We start from the raw sequence: 1223 nt of genomic DNA, 5'->3' as shown, positions 1-1223 counted from the left end.
ATCAATTAAATGATAAATGTTTATAGGAGATGGAACAAAAGTTCTGAGATGTTGATATATTGTTGAGAATTTTGTTTGAATCTTTAATTCCCCTTTTGATTTTCTAATGTGCGTACCTTGAAATGCATGGATTGAACTATTATTGTTTATCTGGCTTGATCATTCTCAGTGTCAATTATTCTCACTCGTCTTGTAATAATCAAGGACCCGAGTAATTCTTGGGTTATGGAAGTAATAATGCATGAATTCATGAAGTAATCTAGATCGGAATGGTAAAACGAAAGAAGCACAACTTTTATTCCCACAGATAGTCTTAGCTAGGTTACATAAATTAATGCATGAGCAGCAGCTGCATGCAATATTATTGAAAGCCAAATCACAACATAAGGAAAACTTAAGAAAATGCCACTTTCGCAGGGAACGCGATTGCATTTAGCATATACAACAAGCGTTTTAAACCTATAGGTGACCCTGATAGGACGAGTGAAGTCTCGTGAGGGTTTCCAGCGACGCTACCCACAAACATCAAATTAACTTAACAGGATGATCATCCTGGAAGTTTTTCGACAATGAAGGCATGGATTTCGCTGGGTTTTGCACTTTCTACAGCGAGGACATCCTCAAAGAGGGGTTCAGATTTTGGCCCTATAGGCTTTTCCGTGTACACGTGGATGAACTTGTATAAGCCGTGCAGTCCCGGGAATTCCAAACCCTCCGGCTTGAAGAGTGTACATGACCACAGGGTTTTATTTGGCTGTTTCTTGTCAGCGTCGGCCACAATCCACGAACTGTGTTGGCTTTCCAGTCTCAAGTATTTGTCGTTGTAGGTGCATTTTATATGCACCAGACTGGGGTCGTTTACGTCCTTCTCCACTTTGAACCTTGCGTCTTTGCTGTGACTATCCTGTCCGGAGCATTGGAGAAAATTTGGCAGCTTTGGGATGGTGGGTTGGTGTTTGTAGACCAGGTATTTCCTGTTCTTGACTGATTCAAGAGCAATAAACTCTGGTAATTTTGCCATTTCTGATGATCTCACGCTCGCGCTTCAATATGATAATTTTTATTTTTATTTTTTTATGTATACAAATGTAAACTCACTTCTCTCTTTCTTTCTCTCTGGTTGCTTATTGCTTTTCCTAGCTCCAACCTGCTGTGCTATTTATAATCAAGCAAACCCAAACCATGCATGCAGCTTTCACTAATTTTTCTTGCTGGACTGGCCC

At 40.1% G+C, this 1223-nt stretch overlaps 1 protein-coding gene across 1 annotated transcript; it reads right to left on the bottom strand.

Annotated features, from left to right (window-relative positions):
* Positions 1-547: 547 nt before the first annotated feature.
* On the bottom strand, positions 548-1021 carry LOC117621822. The gene has a single exon (XM_034352366.1). The coding sequence runs from the start codon at positions 1019-1021 to the stop codon at positions 548-550; it is 474 nt and encodes a 157-aa protein (XP_034208257.1).
* Between the last annotated feature and the right edge of the window lie 202 nt (positions 1022-1223).

The sequence above is a fragment of the Prunus dulcis genome, chromosome 3 (assembly GCF_902201215.1).
Source record: "Prunus dulcis chromosome 3, ALMONDv2, whole genome shotgun sequence".
Classification (NCBI taxonomy): domain Eukaryota; kingdom Viridiplantae; phylum Streptophyta; class Magnoliopsida; order Rosales; family Rosaceae; genus Prunus; species Prunus dulcis.
This window is presented reverse-complemented; position numbering and strand designations above follow the sequence as displayed.